Raw genomic sequence first — 18,518 nt, 5'->3', positions numbered from 1 at the left:
CTCCTGACCTTTCCCGTCAGAGCTAAACGTCCCTCCAAGGCACATCCTCCATGACCCCTCTGTCTCTACCGCGCCTGTCCACTTCCTCTTCGCTATGGAGCTCATCATTGTCCATTGTGTGCTCCTTGCTCCATCTGTTGACTGTCCCAGTAGAAGTGCAGGCTCCAGGGGAGCAGGCCACGCCCAGCCTTCAGGGCGTGGGGAGAAGCTGTTCAGTGAGCCAGTGTCTGCCCGTGGGTTTCAAACACAGTCAGTGTGAAATCCAAATTCTCCCCCTGGCCCGAAAGGCCACAGGATGCCTGTCTCCGCCTCCTCGCTGACCCCATCTTTGTATACTCGCTCCCTGGCTTCTTAAGCTCCAGTCTCTCTGGTCTTCTAGCCTTCAAGTTCAAATCCAAGCTCACTTCCTCTTTCCCACCCTACTCCTCCGAGTGCTGCTTCCCAGGACCCACACATCCCCGAGTTCCCCTCACTCGAGACCAGCCCAGATGCCAGCTTCCGAGAAAGCCTCTGCTGGCCACCCTTTCGAAGCCACCTCCCCGCTGCCCTGTCACATTGCTCCGCCTCCTGCTTCGCTTTCTGCAGAGCATGTGTGAGTCTCTGAGCGTGTAGATTTCTCTCTTAGCTTGTTGTCCATCTCCTCCTCTAGAATGCAAGCTCCGTGGGGTCAGGGTGCCCCTTGGTCTTATTGCCGTAGCCGTGCCAGTCGGTGCTCAGGCAGGGCAGCCAAGTCCAGGTTCCAGCACAGAGCCCTCCCTTTCCTGTGGATTTGCTTCCGTTGGCCCCTGCAGCGCTTAGGCCTGATGCTGAGATTGGGTTGCCTGTCTTCCATGGCCAGTCCTGTGGGCTGTCCACAGCGTGGCAGCTTGCTCCAGAGGACAGAGAGGCTCGTGTTCACTCGGAGAGCGCAGGCCGAGAGCCAGCTGCCTTCTGCACTGCTGCAGGGCCACGGTGACCATTTACTCTACTCGACAACCCACAGCTGGTGTGTGGTACCTTCTTTGGGTCTTGAAATCCCTTGCGACTCAGATAAACATAATGGGCGCTGCTCTGAGCAGGATGCAAAGTTGCACACACCACCAGCCTGCGGATGCCATTTCCAGGAGCTCACAGAGTCCCCGAGCTGGCTGATGGGCCGGGAAGGGTCCCTGCCCTGACAGAATGCAGGGCTCCTGCAGGGGGTCTCTGAACTGCCCAGGGTGGTGGGCAAAGGGCCTGAGCAGGGAGGGCACAGAGGAGGCTGGACAGAAGAAAAGGCAGGGCAAGGGCACTGGGGTGGGGGCGGAGGTGGGGCAAGAAGGAAGGATTCAGGGTGGGGGTGTGAAGGAACCCAGGAGAAGCTCAGAGAAGAGCTGAAAGGGAAAGGGGCGAGTCCTTGGGCGAGGTCTAAGGCCGGCCACTGCCCCAGGTGGTCTCCGTCCAAACTCCGGTCCTGACCCCTGGGCAGAGGAGAACTTCCCGCCGAGAGTAGAGAGTTCTAGAAACCGAGAAGCCAATTCAAACATAGCCACAAACACACAGGGGTGAGTGTCTGCTCAGAGCCTGTGGGGCACACTGCAAGGAGTTTATTCCGGCCTGTGTGTCCCGGGCCCTGCACACCTCGCCGCCCCGTCAAGAAGAGGAGAGTGCGAGCTCTTGAGGTTCCGGTGGCCTCTGGAAGGGGGTCCTCAGAGGAAATGACATCCCTACAGAGGCCGGCATGGGGAGGGGCCTGAGGGCGTTAGACTGAGGTCAGTAAGAACCACTCTGCTAGTTGGACAAATTTTGATGCAACTATGTCCTTAAACATAGTTCTGTGGACTTCATTTATTATTCATGAGAAATGCAGTGTGACTGCTAGGTCATCCATTCTCTCAGCACGCACTCGTTACACACCTGTTAGAATCAGAGCCCCCGCGAGACAGGCGACACACAAAGGGGCCGACTCACCCATGGCCACAGCCCGCAGGTAGGGAAACCCGCGTGAGTTTCTCCTCGGAGTCTACCGCTAGCCATTCCTCGATGCAAAAGGAGATTCTCATTTTAATTCTGTTTCACCTAGGGTAGTTCCTTCCTTAACTGCCTCCATTCTCTGTAATGTATTAAAAGCAGGAGAGTTTTAAATTCATACTTTGTCAAGTAGCTCAACTTCTAGGAACTTTGGTTTCTCCATCTGCAAAGTAGAGATTATAACCTCACAAGGAAGTTGTTAAAAGAAAGTGTCAAATTGTGAAAAGTTGGTGGTAATGTGCACACAGATTGAAACATAATCAACACCCAGCAAGTTGTGTCCATAGTGCCACTGGCATTCCGCCAATGCTGCCCTTCTTCCCACCACTCCTCATCCCTCTTCTCTCCTCCCTTTTCTTCTGCCACCTTCCTCCTTCATCTTCCTTATTCCATCTTCGCCAAAGGTTTTGTGTTGGGCAGCCAGATACTTCTTCCTAAAACACACTTTTCTCCTCGCCTGCTTAAAACAAGCCAGCCGCTCCCTCGGTGGCTCCCGGGTGTTCACCAAATAAAAGGCACGGATGCTGCTGCTCCATGTCCTCCCATCTCACCTTTCTCGTCACTTCCATGGTGCCTGGAGAGGTACTCTGTCCTCCTGTCAAATTCATTAGCGCCGGCTTTCGGATCCAGTTCATCCTTCAGACCTCCCTCAGAGTCTGCGTCTTGTCCCTCTAACTGGGTCACCCCTTCCCGTCCCATAACGGACACTGAAGGCCTAGTGTCCCTTCCGTAGCATTTATGAGACATCGAAACCTACTTTGGTAACATTATAGGTAATAATTAAAGGCATAGGCATTGAGGCCAGACAACGATGGTGATTAATTCATAAAGTACCTTAAAAATAACAGAATCATTGTAAAGCACCGGATAAAACCCAGCTTTCCTTGGTATCATTGTGTGTATTTCTTATTTCTCTACTAAAATGTTCCTCCATGACAAGGACCTTCTGGTGTGGGTCGTACCCTTCACCTGAGAACTTCTGTTAGATTTCCAGGTAGAAGTACTTGCTCCCCAACTGATTTCTTACAGGCTCTGCTTTACTTGTTTTTATGCTGTAAGAGTTGAGAGTTTCTTCTTTGTAAGAAATATGCTGATCACCATGATTGATGTGTGATTTCAGGATATAGTTTTGTACTCAACTCTTTATTAGTGTTGATTAAAAAAAACTCACCCGTTTACAAGTCAGGGTATGGATGTGAATGAACAGTTGTTATGAATATCACATCAGAATTATAATGAATACCTCATTGCATGCCTTCATGCCAATAAGCTCCAACTCACTTGTTAAGAACTGTTTTGAAATCCTTTCATATATGCCCCTTTTCTTGCCAAACCTGTTTTTCATAATGATTGGAAGGAGGTTGGGCTGCTGAAAAGAATACATTTTATCTGAGGATCTCAAAGCACCTGGCAAGTTCCCTCCATTTTGTGGACTGGGGAGTGCAAAGTTCGCAGCAGTTCCCTGCATTTCCCCAGGCAGCCCTGCCATCCAGGAAGAGAGCTGGCAGAACATATTGTCTTCCAGAATATTCCGGGCTTTCCTCGGTAATTTGTCTTATGTCTGTTGTGACTGCATAGCAGTCAGAATCCCCCTCTCACCTTGCCTGATGAAAAGATGGGGGAGGGGGGGGGCAAATTCATGGCCTAGCTGGAGCAATGGGATTGGACTTGACTATGGATTTCTTATTAGCTTTTTTTTCCTGATCCTATATTTTTTTCATTCTTTTTTACTCATTTTCAATGGAAGACATCTTGTTTGCATAGACTTAAACACCTTAAGTCTTTTCAAAGAAGATGGGTGATGTGTACAAAGCTAATTTTTACACGGTTCCATATTTTTGGATGCCGAGGCAGGCTGCATAGCTGAAACTCGGGGCTTCGGGAAAGAGCCACACTTGGGTTTGAATTCCAGCTTTGACACTTTGGACCAGTTATTTAACCTTTCTGAGTTCCCGCTCTGTAAAATGGAAATAAAGCTCCATAACTCACAGAGATGTCTTGGGGATTAAATAAAATAACTTGTGTAAATTACTTGGTGCATAGTAGGCATTCAATAAATGTCAGTTCCCTTCTTATCCCCGTTAATAATGCTTATTAGACTATATTAAAAACTAGAACCAGACTGTGATAATGCATTTCTTTATTACGTATTTAAGCCAAATAACTAATTTCCCTCAGGGGGAAGGGAGAGATATGCTGAATTAGTTTCATTTTGTGAACTTACTTATTAGTCTCTTTTTTTCTTTAGCATTATTTAGTTTCATACTCTGTAATTTAGTTTTCATGCAACAAAAATGTCACAGTTCCTATTCCTTAACTCTACTGCGATTAAAAACAATCTATTATTACACTGGCCACTTATTCAAAATCATTATTAATGATATTAACAGCTCGACTGTGTTTCATAAGGGCTTGGTGCTGACGGACTTTTGCCCTCAACAGCTTCCCTGAGGTCTGAGGATTTGAGAGGATCAAGTTTTAAATGGCAACCTTACAGCAAAAGGAAGACAGGGCTGGGGAGACCCTCACGGTCTGTGTGCTTTCCTGTTAATTCTCTACGCTTGCATTTAAGTGCAGCCACGTTTTCTCAAGGACAGGACCTCAGAGAGGCAGGCAAGCCCAGGAGGAGCTGGCTAAGGAGCGGGGACCATTGCACCTTTAAGGACCCAGTCTCAGCTCGGCCTCCTCCCCGGCCCACCTCTGAACCCTGATTGACAGGGCGCCGGGGAGGAGCCCAAGGAGGCCCGGGAGGAGGCGCGGCAGGAAAGTAGGGAGGAGGGACCGTCTTCCCTCCAGTGGCCAATCGCAGAAGGGGGCGTGGCCCTCCGTCTCTCAAAGGGCCAATCAGCACAGGGGGCGTGCCTCCTGCATCTCCTCCCTCTCACTGTCCTCCGCCTCCTCCTCCGCCCCTCCCCCTTCGCGGCCCCCCTTCCCTTCCCTCCTCCTCCTCCTCCTCCTCCTCCTCCTCCTCCTCCTCCTCGCAGGCTGTGGTTTCTGTGTGTTTCTGGAGTCCTGAGCCTGAGCTAAACAAAAGCAGGAGCTGGCGGGGCTGCCGGAGTTTGCGGAGCCGGAGGAGGAGCGAGCCGGCGCGGTGCCCGCCGCGGCGGGGGGCTGTGGCTCTGCTCGCCCACCCCTCTGCGATCGCCGGCCGGTGGGGGCTGGGGCCGCGGGCGGGGGAAAGTTTGCCTCGCAAGCCCCCTGCCTGGCTCTGCCTCCTCCCGATCGCTGCCTGTTTGCAAAGGGATTAAGCCGGCGATCTGAGCGCGCAGCCCTTGCCTGCCCGGAGGAGCCGGACTGCACGCCCTGAGCCAGCTCCGATTTCTTGCGTCCAGTGGGAAGGTGGTTTATTTTCCTTGCTCTTTGGAGTCGACACCCTTCCCCAGCCGCCCTCCCCCTTCGCCCCGCAACCCCTCCACGCCCCCGCCCCCTCCCCCTCCCCCTCCCCCCACCACCCTGCCCGGAGAGGCAGAGGGATTTTTTCTTCTGGGCTTCTTTCCCTGCCCTGTTTATTCTGAAAAGGATTCGGAGACAGCCGGCCGGATCGGAGCCGGTGCTTCCCGGGACCGCGCGCAGGAGCCGGGGCCGGCCGGGCTGCGCTGCTCGGAGATGGACGAGCAGCCCAGGCTGATGCACGCCCACGCGGGGGTCGGCATGGCCGGGCACCCCGGCCTGTCCCAGCACTTGCAGGACGGGGCCGCGGGCACCGAGGGGGAGGGCGGCAGGAAGCAGGACATCGGGGACATCCTCCAGCAGATCATGACCATCACCGACCAGAGTTTGGACGAGGCGCAGGCCAGGTGAGAGGCAGCCTATTCTTCCCCTTTCTTGTGTGTGTGCGTGTGTGTGTGCGTGTGTGTGTGTGCGTGTGTCCCTCTCGCCGGGGAAACAATGGGAAGCTAAGCAACACAGCGCCTTCTTGTAAAATGTTTCTTTCCCCATTTTGAGGACTGCGTGGGGGCGCGTTGTGATCTCCGTGGGCGTCCCCGCCGCGCGGTGGCCGCTGTGCGTGCGGACACGGAGGCACTCGCCGCGTCCACGCACACTCGGCACGCGACATGCTGCCACGGCCCGCGGCGGCGGCACTTTTTACTGCTTCGACAAAGTGCCTCGGAGCGAGCAGATGCTCAAGTTTTCAGCAGATTCCGTGTCTTCTGGGTGAGGGGCCCCGTGACACGACAAAATAAAATGTCCCAGGATCACGCTATTTACACATTTAGTTGACTCCTTACCCAAATTAGAGACTTCTGATTTTTTTTTCCTGGATGCACTCCTCCAAAATTAATTTTTATTTCTTCCCCTTTCTCCCCTCTTTAAAAAAAAGCAGGGTAATTCTTTGTCACTAGTTGTCAACTCTCCAGAAAATACTCTGTATCCATTTAATTATCGTGTAAAAAAAAAAAAGGCTGATGGAAAGATAAAAGAGGTAATTTTACTTTTAGACACATTTGTTAGTTTTAAGAAACTAGGACATTTAGTTGAACTTTATTGTCTCAATCTGAGTCGGGTTCCTGACCCCCGTGGCACAGAATGTCTGATCCTTTAAAAAGGGTGCGGGCAGAGCCAGCCTGCTCTCCCTGCCTCTCCCAGGACCACTCAGTGAGGCGCGTGGGAATGTGACCTGTTCCGATGCGGAAGGCTAGCCGATGTTTAATAAGGAAACATAACAAATAAGCCGTGGGCTCCTCAACTTAACCGGCTGCTAGGAACGGAGTCTCCACTCCAGGGCTTTACAGCAAACTCCCTTCCAGAATGAAACACAGACTCAGTGGCAACCCACTCCAGCTTGCTCAAGGCCCGTCTCGAAAGGAAGAATTTAAACAATCCAGTGACCACAGATGTGTTTACAGTGACCCAGCTTTGTTAAATATCTTAGTCTTTTTTTGCTTTTATTTTTTTATAACGTATACACACAATTCCTATACCTCAAAGGACTTAGTCACGGGGGAAAGACATCATTATATGTATTTTTGTCTTAGGAAAATAGGAATTTGAGTTGAGAAATGAGAAGAAACAGTTAAAAGCGTGGCTGTTAGGAATCCCACTCTTATTTCAACCGCTAGACACGCCACATGCAAACTCCCAGCGCTGGGCTTACGGGGGTTTGAAAACTCGGAAATGTTCAAAGGCCAGAGCTGTTCTAAATTTTTTTAAATTGGGGAAAGTTTTCCCCAATTAATCGCTGTTCTTTTAGAATTTTATTTTCTGAAGAAAAGCTAGTAGGTATGGTAAGTGGAAGCGTTCCCACTGGCATGCGCTTTTTGAATTGGAACAGATTTCTCCATTGCATTGTTCCAGAAAAATAAACTCCGTCATACCAATAAGCTGCTTTATCCACAAGTTTGCGGAGTGGAGGGCCGGTGAGGTGGGCGGTGAGGTGGGCGGTTCCCCACTTTACTGATGTTTCGTCCTTCTTCTTTTTGTAAAACTGAGGTGACCGAGGCTTGGCGGGTTCCCTCTTTTAATGGCCTAGATGCCAAGAGAGATCAGACAGTTTGGGGTTCGGGAAATTTCTGTTCCCTCTCTAACCTCACTGATGTGCTGTGGGAATAAATGCAGTGTTTCTGTTAAGCTGTGTAGGCTCTATTGATGTTGTGTTTTCTTTGCATTTGGGCCTATACATACGAGAAAACTATTTTAAAAGCCTCCCCCCCCCCCCCAGATCTTTGCTACATTAAAGTCTTTCCACCCCTTTTCACCCTCAGAGCCAGGTCACCACTAGGCTTCCCTCTGGTTTAACAATGTAACTACTCGGCAAAAGTGGACCTGATTTTCCTTTCTCTCTGGTTTAACAATGTGACTGCTCGGCAGACACTGGATCTGATGTTTCCTTCTGTACTTGCACCTTCTTTACATACATGGTTATCTACGAAGTGACCCATTAGCACTTTAGACACAATGTGTGTGTTTGTTTTGATACTCTCAGCTTATTCCTCCTTTGCTGCGGAGCACAGACCTTCTGGTTTCTGTTCTTCATGAGCACGGCATCTATTTTTTATTTATTTTTTTTTACGTTCAAAGGGATTAAAAAAGATTTGCATGCATCTCAAGTGCCAGGGGTTTCCATTTATCTTTACAAATTAATTTTAATTAGTACACAGAGTTCCGTTAACTAATAGCTGATACGATCAGTATTTTGTTTCCAAAACAATATCCTTCTGCTAAATGCTTCCATAGTAAAATGAGGGGAAAGGTATTGTTTTGTTCTTCAAGTGCATTCTGAATGCAAACACGCTGGAGAGCCAGGTAAACCACTAATCTAAGAGGCAGAATTGTATTTATTTTCCCCCCAATGGGTACTGGGTCCTAATTGTAAATAATTTAATTTCCAACACCTGCAAATACGTGTTGTGTGCACGAGAGACATAATGTGAACACAGAGAAATGAATTTACTCCCCATATGGGCACGCCTGCCCCCTGGCAATGCATTTCCATACTCTTTAACTCAGGGACTGAAATTTTATAAATTGACAGTTTTGCTCAGAAGACCTTTCAAGCATCTTGTGTTTATGAGAATATGGGGGAATCCTCGGAATGAATTCGAGCACATGGATGAATTAAATTTGAAAACACACACACAGACCGAGAGGCAGGCAGCTCGCGGGCTGTGGTGGTGAACACAGATTTTATAAAACTGTTAACCCGTGCTCTGGGCTGTGCGTACGCACGGCCCTGGATGGCGTTTTCGGTTTAAGAATTCCGCTTTGATTAAGCTACTTGAAAACCGAAACAGCTTTGCCTACGTGGGCAGTATTTAGGTGAGCGCTTTTCTGTAGTTAAACCCTCCTCGCCCTGCTGAGTACCGTGATTTCTTTTTCTGTGGCGGGTTCTCTATATTAAGTCATAAAACCACTGAAGCTGCCACGGAGTTATGCTTGGGATATAATTTTGGCTTAAATGTTCATTTAGCCCCTGTGCATTATCAGCAGTTTGATCCTGAAAAGTCCACCTGAGCTATGATATTGTTTCTTTTTTGTAGAAAACATGCATTAAACTGCCACCGAATGAAGCCTGCCCTGTTTAATGTGCTGTGTGAGATCAAGGAAAAAACAGGTAGGACCTTTCAGCATTTTCTTTGGCCAATTGACTCACTTCCCCAGCAATCAGGAGCCCATTATTTAAATATTAAAATTGCAGAATGGGAGTTCTCTCAAGATTGATCGCGTGTTCCAATACGGCGTCCTGGTGGCCTGTTTCCTGTAAGGGAAGCACCAAGTTTCTCAGACAGTTATTATGAAGCGTTGCTGGTTTCTTTTGCTTCACTCCGTTCCTGGCCCCTTTGAAATCAGGGTGGACATAGAGGTTCTGAAGGAAGTTTATAGAATTAGTGCCTTTCGGGGAGAAATATGAAAGTAAAAGGCTGTTTCCGAAAGGATATGTTTTGGCCCACATTTAAAACACTCCGTGGGGGGAGTTGTTTAAAGTTCCCTTTCCATTTCTCTTGCCGTCACAGGAAGCAGGCCTAGGGCCTGGTGCTGGCTGCTACCTGTGCCGGGGCTGCAGCAGCGGGGTGTCCGCGCTCGGAGCGCCTGCAGTGCACAGCAGGGGAGCGGCTGGGCTTGGGAGAGTGTGATGCCAGGAGATCGCGCTTTCTGTTGTGCTGTTACTTTCTAGATCTCATAGCATGGACTGACACACTTATGACACATCCCAGGAGGGCCTTTAAATTTTAAAGCCACAATTATAAAACAGCAGCCAGCCACCCATGGGAGGTGTGCTTCAAGGACAGCTGCTCCAGACGGGACATGTCGCCATGTCCTCTCGTTTGTTTATTTTAATCCCTAATTTCCCAAAGTGGGTGATTCTGTGTCTCTTGAAAAGAAGGAGTTGAGAAGGCGATCTGCTAGCAGGGCGGGAAGCCGAGGGCCCGGGTGGCGGCGGAAGGTGAGCGGCGGGCCTGGCTGGCGGGCTCGCTGAGGCAAGTACCTGACAGCCTCGTTATTTATTTATTTTTCCCAACAAGGAGTGTAACAGTCAATAATTCATATCTAAACCATATAAGCAAGGGCATGACATGGATGAAAGTGACAATAAATATGATTGCATGCGGGTGATACACATTGATGGGCGCACATAAAGGGGCAGGCGCACGGCTTTCTCTCTGGAGCTCTCTGTGTTTCTCTTTTGAAAAATAAATAGTTTCAAGATGTGACCGTGTGATGGACTATGTAATTACTCGGGGCCTGAATTGTATGAAAAATTAGCGAGCAGCTCCTTTGTCGAGTGCTGTTTGCGCTGCACAGCGCATCCCAGACAAAGCTCCGGGCAGCGGCCGCCAGGTTGCTCGCGCGCTGACCTTACTGCCAGCTGCTAATTGCATTGTTTTAGCTGCGAGACACCTTTTAAGAGATTTATGGGCTGTGCATACAGATATCAAGGGCTGTTTCAGTTTGTCAGACTTTTTAGTTTTTCTTTTTCTGTTCGCCGAGAGCAGGGAACCTAAGTACAGATACACATTTTTGTTGTCTTTTTTTCCCTTCTTATTTTTCCTTTTTTTTTTTTTTTAATCTTGATGCTTATTTATTATGAGTATTTGGTTTGGTGACATTGGGTTCTAATCTAATATGTGTCCACTGATCTTGATTTATAAAATGTGGAATCAAGACATAAAGACATATTTGAGAATCCAGGCTAAAGAGACTCTATTTTTGAGGACGCTTTATCAGATTTTTATTGAAAGGAAGCCCATCAGGGCACTTACCTGGATGTTGTGGCCAAAGTGTTTCATTCCAGCCTCCTAATTAAAGCCTCCCGGGGAGACGGTGGAAGTGGGCGGGCCTGGGGGAGAGCTGGCCGGGTGGGCTAGAGAGTGGTCCTTACTCCTGAGGCTGAGCTGGTGGGAGAGCAGCCACGCTGGTCACGCCGTTCTCCCAAGGTGTAATGTCTTCTCGGAATATGTATTTTGTTTTTTAATTTCTCTGTCATTTAATGACATTCATATTTGGAGATTTTAAAAAAATCTAAATTAAGGGTTCGCGTGTTGCCTCTGGAATAATATATTTTTAAAAATACTTTGTCAAGGCTGTAAATTGAAAATGGTAGGCTCACTGCCCCGTGATAAGGGGCACAGAGTTTTGGGTCGAGAGGGCATCCATGGGTGAAAGTTAGAAGTAAAAAAAGGAAAAGAGAAAAGGCCTCCCCCCTCTGTCCTTCCGCGTGCTGCGGGGAGGAGAGGAGAAGCCTGCCTGGGGTGCAGGGCGCTCGGGTTAAAGGTGGGAGTCTGTGCGGGGGTCCCAGAGCAGCCGCTCACCTCCCAGCTCAGCTCTGCCACCGGCCCCGCAGGCTTGCCTCCTGCCTCCTATGTCCTGTGTGGGTGGGAGGCAGGCATGCGGCTTGGAAAGTTGCGGGAGTGTCTTTCTCTCTTGGTCCAGAGCTAGTGGAAGGTCACTGGGTAGCCCACGGTCACGGGTGGTCCTGCATGTACGTTCCTTTGTGGTGTCGCTCCTGTTGAGCCCCCTTGCATCTACCAAGGGTTTCCCAGCCTCCCTCCACCTCCGGCCCGTGGAGGCCGGGCGCAGGGTGCAGGGCGAAGGGCGGCTTTGTGGGGTGTTGTGTCCTCCCTGGAGGGTCAGGAGGTCACGCTTTGGCTCAGCTGGGCAGGTGGGGCTCAGAGGAGCCGGGCATGCCCTGTGTTTGCTGCTTTTGCTTCTTTGGCTTTTGTTAATGATTTTAGTTGGGAAACTCAGAGCCAAGTAGGAAAACTCGCTGAGACTGTCTCACCAACCTTTTGGAAGTTTAAGGAAACACAGGCACAAGCCCCCGGAGCCGGCAGCGGCGCGACAGCACGGTTGATTGATAGGTATTTGAGTCAGAAATTACCGTGGGGATATTAGAGAAAAAAAGAAAGAGCCCCTGTGTTTTCTTGCCTCAAAGTGTGGGTAAGTTTTTATTTTCATACCTTTGTGCTTTTTAAGTAAACGCGACGAAGGAAGAATGCCTGGCGGAGCCGCAGGCGGGCTCAGCCCCGCAGAGGAGCCGCGCGGTCTCCGGCGGTTCCGAGGGGTCTGTCTGCTCCTGGGACAGATTTGGTGGGGGGTTTGGGGCCATGTGGCATGGCGTTCTCTTTGTTTCCGGAGCCACCCGGTGTCTGCCGGCAGCAGGCTGCGTCTACCTGTGTGTGTATGTGCTGGGAGTGGGCCATGAGTGCGAGAGGAGGAGAAAGTCAAAGGTCACATTTTGTAGAAAGACCTCGATTATTTCGGTGAATGTCCCTTGATTTCTCTTTTTTATTTCAATGTCAAAAATCACACAGGTTTAAAAACTAGGAAAACAAAAAATGCCGTGCGCCAGTTCCTCAGGAGGAGATTTACCGAGAGCAAGGAGCTGGGCGGCCGACAGCTTTAATTTTAGAACTTCAGGGCTCGCTGGCACTGCTCGGCGTTTTCTGCACTGGAGTTAAGTCACGGGAGGACATTAGAAAATGCTTCTTGCTGTCTTAACACCCTTTGTTCTCTCGGTCTTTTTCCTCTGTGTTTGGTTAGCACCCCCACCGGAGAGCTGTTAGTTACCACCCTGTTCCCTTCGACACCTCCCTCCAGTCTCGCCTGCCGCTCCTGTCAGTAAAGCGATTACTTATGGGAGAATAATTTGTGTGTGTGCGCACATGTGCACGTGTGTACATGTGTGCTCTATGTAGGTCGGGCTCTGGGCGGAAGCTGTGCACCACAGGGCAAGGTTCTGACGGTGAGGCCGGGAGCACGGGACAAGGGGAAGGAACTTAGACAATTCCCAGCTGCCTCTGCAGACGCCTTGCGGAGTAGAAATGGCCGGTGGCTTTCACAGAAGTTTGTCTATAGCAGAACTCATGTGTGTATGTGTGCACGTGTGTGTATGTGCGAACACATGCCTATGTGTGCACACATGTATGTGTATGTGTGCGTGCACATGTGTGCATGTGTGTGCATGTGTGTGTGTGTTCCGGGTCTGAGAGAGGCGGGGGAGCAGCCCAGCACGGGGAGCTCACCTCGCTTTACGTTCCGAGAGCACTGGGATCGGACCGTGTGCTGTTCATTGTCATCGGGGCATAGAGCGTGATGTTCGTGATGAGAAGAGTCCCTCCTCTCCAGTCGGTGTTGGATAATCCATTTTTGGGCAAATTCTGGCATCTGAGAGGGGAGGAGGGTGCTCCGAGCACTAGGGTCAGACCTACCAGAACGGGATTTGGGGAACTTGGTGTCATGTCTTCTAACCAAGGGGGTGACTGTGCGGGTTGGAAATGAGACTGAGGACGCTGGAAGAGGTGGGGTGTGCGGGAGGCTTGTGACCTAGGAAGTGGGTGTGGGTGGAGAGGCTGGGGGAGGGTCCCAGCGGGTGGGCTGCTGGGGGAGGGGCGCTGTGCTGTGTGTTCAGCTCCCTGCTGGTACCAGGCCTGTCACACTGCGGCCTCCACCTCTACTGTCAACATGAACTTCTGGTTGTTGTTGGCAAATTACAAAAAATGTCCCCAAACAAGCAAATGAACCAAAACTTGGATATTGAACATATTTAAGTGGGAAGGAGTTGTCATTGTCGCTGAAAGCCTGGCCCTGGCTTGGTCTGAGACTTGGTTCACACGCGGCTGGAGAATTCCGCTTTAGCTTTGGTCTCAAGCTTCTTTCCATGGATGCGCTGTGTTTTCAAGTTGGGGAAATGAATCTAAATATAGTTCTGTTCCTTTTTATAATTTCCTTTTACCCAGAATGCCACCTGATAGAGGCAGCGTCCAGGCCCAGCTCCCAGGGCAGTTGTCACTCATTCCCACGTGACCCTGTGCCCCCCATCCATGGCGTAGCCTGGGTGACAGGAGTGACGTCATTGGCTCCACCCCGAGATGTGAGGTGTAAGGAGCCCACTGATTGATAAATAAAATAAGTGGCAGATTAATGAGTTGTTTGCAAAGAGCTTTGCACTCTCCAGGCTGTATAAATAAAAGATGCCGTGGGCTCTGTAATAGATTATCGCGGGACTCGTATCCGACTCCATCTCATAGGACGGCACTGTGTGAACTCTTCTGGGCCAGAGGCCCCTCCTGGCTAGGACGGTCGGTGGCCAGTGGGCGTGTGAGGGCTCGGGTGCCGTCTTCTGCCTCTGCCTCTTCGAGGTGTCACTTCCCAGACTCAGCAGAGTGGTTCCCAGGAAGGAGAGTGCAGTGTGGACTGTCACAAGCTTGTGACACCTGCTCCCTTCCTGGTGGAGCGGCTTCTGGCCGCTGCTCAGCTCGGAGCTCTGCTCTGCCTTGTGACTGGCAGTGGGGCCACCATTGCAATGCGGGGAGACTCACCCGTCTTGGTTTAGGTCACAGCTTCCACTCCCATCTTCCACTGACATTTTTGTCATTAAGTGGGGACTGGGGTGCGCGTCGCACACCTGCTCTGGTTTTAGACCTACCACTAAACAGTTACAAGATGCTTGAATAACTTTAGGAGTCACTATACTAGCCGAGGTGAAGGACTTGGTCTCCGAAGCCAGACCACCTGGGCCGTGCCACGGATCTACTTTTTAGCTGTGTGACCTTATTCAAGTTCCTAAACCTCTCTGTGCCTCATTTTCCTCATCTATAGAATGGAGTTAATAGTCGTATCTGTCTTAGAGGGTTGTTAGGATTCAATGAGATAATCCATGTAAATTGCAGTGCCTGGCACAGAGTAAACAGTTGGTAACTGTTAGCTTTTATTCTTTCTGGCCCTGCTTCCTCACATGAAGAAAGAGCGGCCTGCGCCAGATGGTCCCCACAGGCCAAGCCAACTCCAAGGCGCCGAGGCTCTGCTGAAAGGAGACCAAAATTGCTGAATTTAAGATTCGCTGTCTTTTGTTTCTCTTGCCATTCTCTTAGAGCGAGAAATAGCTATCCTGGCCAAGCAGGGCTGGGCTGGGCTAGAAGAAGGGAGGGAGAAAGTGGGGATGAGCAAAGACAAAGACTGTAATTATCCGCAAACTGGACTACAAGCACGGAAAAGCTCTAGAATCGCATATGTTAGCGACAGTGTTTTCTTAGCATCGGCAACTGGAGATGTTATGTAATCACAGTGAAAATCCTCCATTCAATGCACAAGTTTCCAAGCAGGAAGAGAAGAGTGAGGTTAGGGCGACCTGACCTCTTCTTGTCTTCTTAATATGTTCCTTACTTAAGAAAGACGCTCATCATAATGGCAGCCTCGATACAGAGTAGATTTATTATTTTCTCATAGTTTTTTTGAAATACATTTCATAAACCATGGAATTCACTCATTTGCAGTGTGTATTCAGTGATTTTAGTATATTTGCAAAATTGTGCAACCATCACCACAATCTAAATTTAGAATATGTTCATCACCCCAGTCCCCATTACCAGTCAGTTTGTGTCTCTCCCTTTGCCTCGCCCTCAGTGACCACTAGTCTGTGTCTGTAGATTTTCCTGTTCTGGACATCCTATGTAATAAGAAGCTAATATGAAAATTGGCCCAATGGCAGAACGACCGGTTGTTATGATGCACACTGACCACTAGGGGGCAGAGGCTCGATGCAGGAGCTGCCCCCTGGTGGTCAGTGTGCTCCCACAGGGGGAGTGCCGCTCAGCCAGAAGCCAGGCTCTCGGCTGGCGAGTGCAGCAGTGGTGGTGGGAGCCTCTCCCGCCTCTGCTGCAGGCGAGTGGCAAGGAGCAAGGGCTTCCGGACTGCGAGAGCTCTGGACTGCGAGAGGGATGTCTGACTGCCGGCTGGTGGCCATCCCCTGAGGGGTCCCGGACTAGAGGGCGCAGGCTGGGCTGAGGGACACCCCCTGCCCCCCGCCCAGTGCACGAATCTCATGCACCGGGCCTCTAGTTTTCATCTAAATGGAAACAGACACCATGTTTTGTTACCAGCTTTCATGTAGTGAATGTTACTATAGTGATGCTGTACGCCGTTCCTCTTTTACGACTGAGTGACATCCCCGTGCGGCCGGCCCACAGTGTGTTCACCTGTTAGCCAGCTGGTGGCTGTTCCAGGTGTTGTGTGTCGGGTGGCAGTGGACGCTGCACACTCGCTTTTCGGGGGCCTGTCGCTATTTCTCAGGGTCTGTGCCGGGGAGTGGGGGTGCTGGTCTGAGGTTAGCATTTTGAGGAGCTGCCAGCTGTTCCTGGGGTGGCTGGCGCAGGTGCAGTCTCCGGGCACATTGTGAAGGCTGCTCGGCTCTGCCCCGTTGGGGTGCTCCTGCAGGGACAGGTGCAGGGACAGGTGCCGCACGCCGGGCCCAGGCGCTGTCTCCTCTGAGCCGCGCCCTCTCGGAGGACAGGGTGCTGGTCAATCCATGAGGCCTGCCATGCGGAGCTGTTTGCATTTTGAAGAGGAAGAATAGTAAGTCGAAGGGATGACTCTGCTGTGGAATCCCAGGTGTCTGGGCCCCAGAGGAAGACGTGGGCCCTGAGGATGGGACAGGAGCGTGGACTCTGGGGACGGTGGGCTCACGCCCTGGCTTGTTGTGCACGTGAGTGAGTTACTGGAGGTCTCAGAGCCCCGTGTCCTCACCTGGACCGGAGAGACGACAGCACCGTGTGGCTCGCTGGAGGCACGAGGCGGGACCAGAATGTAAAGCACATAGTTCATCGAGTTTGCACACGAAATGGCCACGGCGATTGTTTTTCTGAAACCACGTGGCAGAGTGTGGCCACTCCTGCCTTCGAGAGGCTCTGTCTGCTCAGGGGAGGTCTCCAGCGCCACCTGGGTCGCCATCTCGCCACCTGTCCCTGTGTCCATCCGCGTGGGAGGCACAAGTCTGGGGGTCTCCCCCTCCCCCCTGGGGTTCTCACGAGGAAACCCGTGGGGGACAGTGCTGCTCTGTGAGCCCATGTGTGGTTTTAACTCCAGTGTCTCCAGCGTTCCAGGAGCCACCTAGGAGAGGAAAAAGAAACAATGGACAGGAATTTATTAGTACATTTTATTTAAACCCGAATATGTCAAATATTCCACCGTGATCAGCATAAACACTGAAGAGACACTTTGCTCTTTATTTTTACTGGGGCTTGAGGTCCGTCACGGATTTCACATTCACCGCGTCTTCACTTTGGACGAGCCCACTTCACAGCCCACGCGTGGGCGAGTCCCTCCCACTGACGCTCGGCCGGGAGGGCCCTGGCAGATCTGTCCGATTCGTGTTTGTGCATCGTTTTCACAGCCTGAGGAAGACACGTGCTTCTTTCCTACTCAGATGTGTCTGGTAGGTCTGTGGCGATTGCAATCTGTTCCTGCTGGATAGAATGTTCCAGAAAGCATATCTGAGGCCTCCTTCCAGAGGAACGCTTCGCTGCTGGCAACTGCTGCGTGGCGCCTCTCTCCCCTTCTCTTTCCTTCTTCCCTCCCTTCACCCCCAACGTCGTGCTCTATGCTCTTCCCCTTGAGCTTAAGACAATCTGAACTGTTCCCTGAGATTGCACGGTGGGTGGGCGAGCCCCCTGTTCCCCCAGCAAACCCTGGGCCCAGCTGGGGCCACGGCACGGGGTCACCGGCCCGGGCAGGAGCTCCGAGGCGGATGCCGCCGATCAGGCCCGCCTGTCATTCAGAGAATGACTGCTCACCCGTGGTCTCAGGTGACCACTCCTAGAGGCTGACTCCAGAGAGCTCTGCTGTGCCCTGCGCTGTGGCTCCTGGGCCCTGCCGTCCCTGCAAGGCCTGGCTTCTGTCCGGGAACACCCCTCCCTTGTGCGGCAGTTCCGATGTGGCCATGACCCGTCTCCCGTCCAGAGAGCCAGGTGTGGCGGGTGTGGTGCTGCTGCAGCCACTGCCATCAGTCATGTCGGACTGAGAAGGTGAACTGGAGGGCAAAAAATCAGTGATCTTTTTTTCAATCCTCACCCAGGGAGTGAAATTTTTTCCATTGATTTTAAAATATATATATATACTTTTATTGATTTCAGAGAGGAAGGGAAAGAGAGATAGAAACATCAATAATGAGAGAGACTCATTGATCGGCTGCCTCCTGCATGTCCCCTACTGGGGATCAAGCCTGCAACCTGGGCATGTGCCCTGACCAGGAATCGAACTATGACCTCCTGGTTCATAGGTTGATGCTCAACCACTGAGCCATGCTGGCTGGGCTCCATTGATTTTTTTAGAGAGAGTAGAAGGGAAGGGGAGAGAGAGAGAGAAACATTGATGTGAGAGAGAGGCATAAATTGGTTGCCTCCCACATGCATCCTGACTAGGGGCGGGGAGTGAACCCAAAACCCAGGTTTGTGCCCTTGACTCAGAATCAAACCCAAGACCCTTTAGTGCACAAGTGGATGCTCTAACCACTGAGCGACATGACCAGGTCTGATGTATTTTAATTGAAGCAGTCAGCGTTGCCTGGCAAGGCTGGTTGAGGCCGCGGTGCCATCCGCCTGCTGACTTTGTTTCTTTGGCGCAGTGTGTGTGTAGCTCGGACCCTGGCTTGGACCTTGCTTTCAGGGGGCCCAGGCCTCCCCAGCCCAGGAGGCCAGGCAGCTGGGGCTTGGTTTCCACTTTGGAACTGAGTGAACTTGTTCACCACTCGACCCCCCCCCCCCCCCCCCCCCCCCCGCACCCGCACCCGCCTGTCAGGGGCTCCTGGAGACTGGGCG

The 18,518-nt window shown here is 51.2% G+C and overlaps 1 protein-coding gene across 2 annotated transcripts in view; it reads left to right on the top strand.

Annotated features, from left to right (window-relative positions):
* Window positions 1-5,007: 5,007 nt before the first annotated feature.
* Window positions 5,008-18,518, top strand: part of PBX1 (PBX homeobox 1) — a 209,893-nt gene continuing 196,382 nt past the window's right edge. The window contains exons 1-3 of one of the 2 annotated variants that reach the window (XM_070397493.1): window positions 5,008-5,328; window positions 5,509-5,786; window positions 8,967-9,040. In XM_070397493.1, coding sequence (XP_070253594.1) covers window positions 5,596-5,786; window positions 8,967-9,040 — 265 coding nt within the window. In that variant the 5' untranslated portion in view covers window positions 5,008-5,328; window positions 5,509-5,595. Of the gene's footprint in view, window positions 5,787-8,966; window positions 9,041-18,518 lie in introns of both variants that reach the window. The other variant, XM_070397494.1, reaches the window with a different exon arrangement.

The sequence above is a fragment of the Myotis yumanensis genome, unplaced genomic scaffold (assembly GCF_028538775.1).
Source record: "Myotis yumanensis isolate MYYU_CA2020_CCGP unplaced genomic scaffold, mMyoYum1.0.hap1 SCAF_17, whole genome shotgun sequence".
In the NCBI taxonomy this organism is placed as follows: domain Eukaryota; kingdom Metazoa; phylum Chordata; class Mammalia; order Chiroptera; family Vespertilionidae; genus Myotis; species Myotis yumanensis.
This window is presented reverse-complemented; position numbering and strand designations above follow the sequence as displayed.